Source organism: Eurypyga helias, unplaced genomic scaffold (assembly GCF_000690775.1).
Source record: "Eurypyga helias isolate BGI_N326 unplaced genomic scaffold, ASM69077v1 scaffold38010, whole genome shotgun sequence".
Lineage (NCBI taxonomy): Eukaryota > Metazoa > Chordata > Aves > Eurypygiformes > Eurypygidae > Eurypyga > Eurypyga helias.
The window spans coordinates 1-249 of NW_010226957.1; the positions used below are offsets into that span (position 1 = coordinate 1).

At 61.0% G+C, this 249-nt stretch overlaps 1 protein-coding gene across 1 annotated transcript; it reads right to left on the reverse strand.

Moving 5' to 3' along the window:
* Positions 1–10: 10 nt before the first annotated feature.
* LOC104512107 (homeobox protein Hox-B2) lies at positions 11–238 on the reverse strand (the record flags this gene model as incomplete). Its single annotated transcript, XM_010154961.1, has 1 exon — positions 11–238. A coding segment is annotated over one exon (228 nt), but the record flags the coding sequence as incomplete, so codon positions are not given.
* Between the last annotated feature and the right edge of the window lie 11 nt (positions 239–249).

Here is a 249-nt window from a genome sequence, read left to right on the forward strand (position 1 = left end):
GGTAGGCGACATCCCCGTCGGAGGATTCTTTGTACTGGGTTTGCCTCTTGTGCTTCATCCGACGGTTCTGGAACCACACTTTGACTTGCCGCTCGGTCAGGTCGAGCAGAGCCGCGATCTCCACCCGCCGGGGCCTGCAGAGGTATTTGTTGAAGTGAAATTCCTTCTCCAGCTCCAGCAGCTGCGTGTTGGTGTACGCGGTCCGGAGCCTCCGGGAGCCGCTGGTGTCTGCCAGCCCCTGGAGGGCTT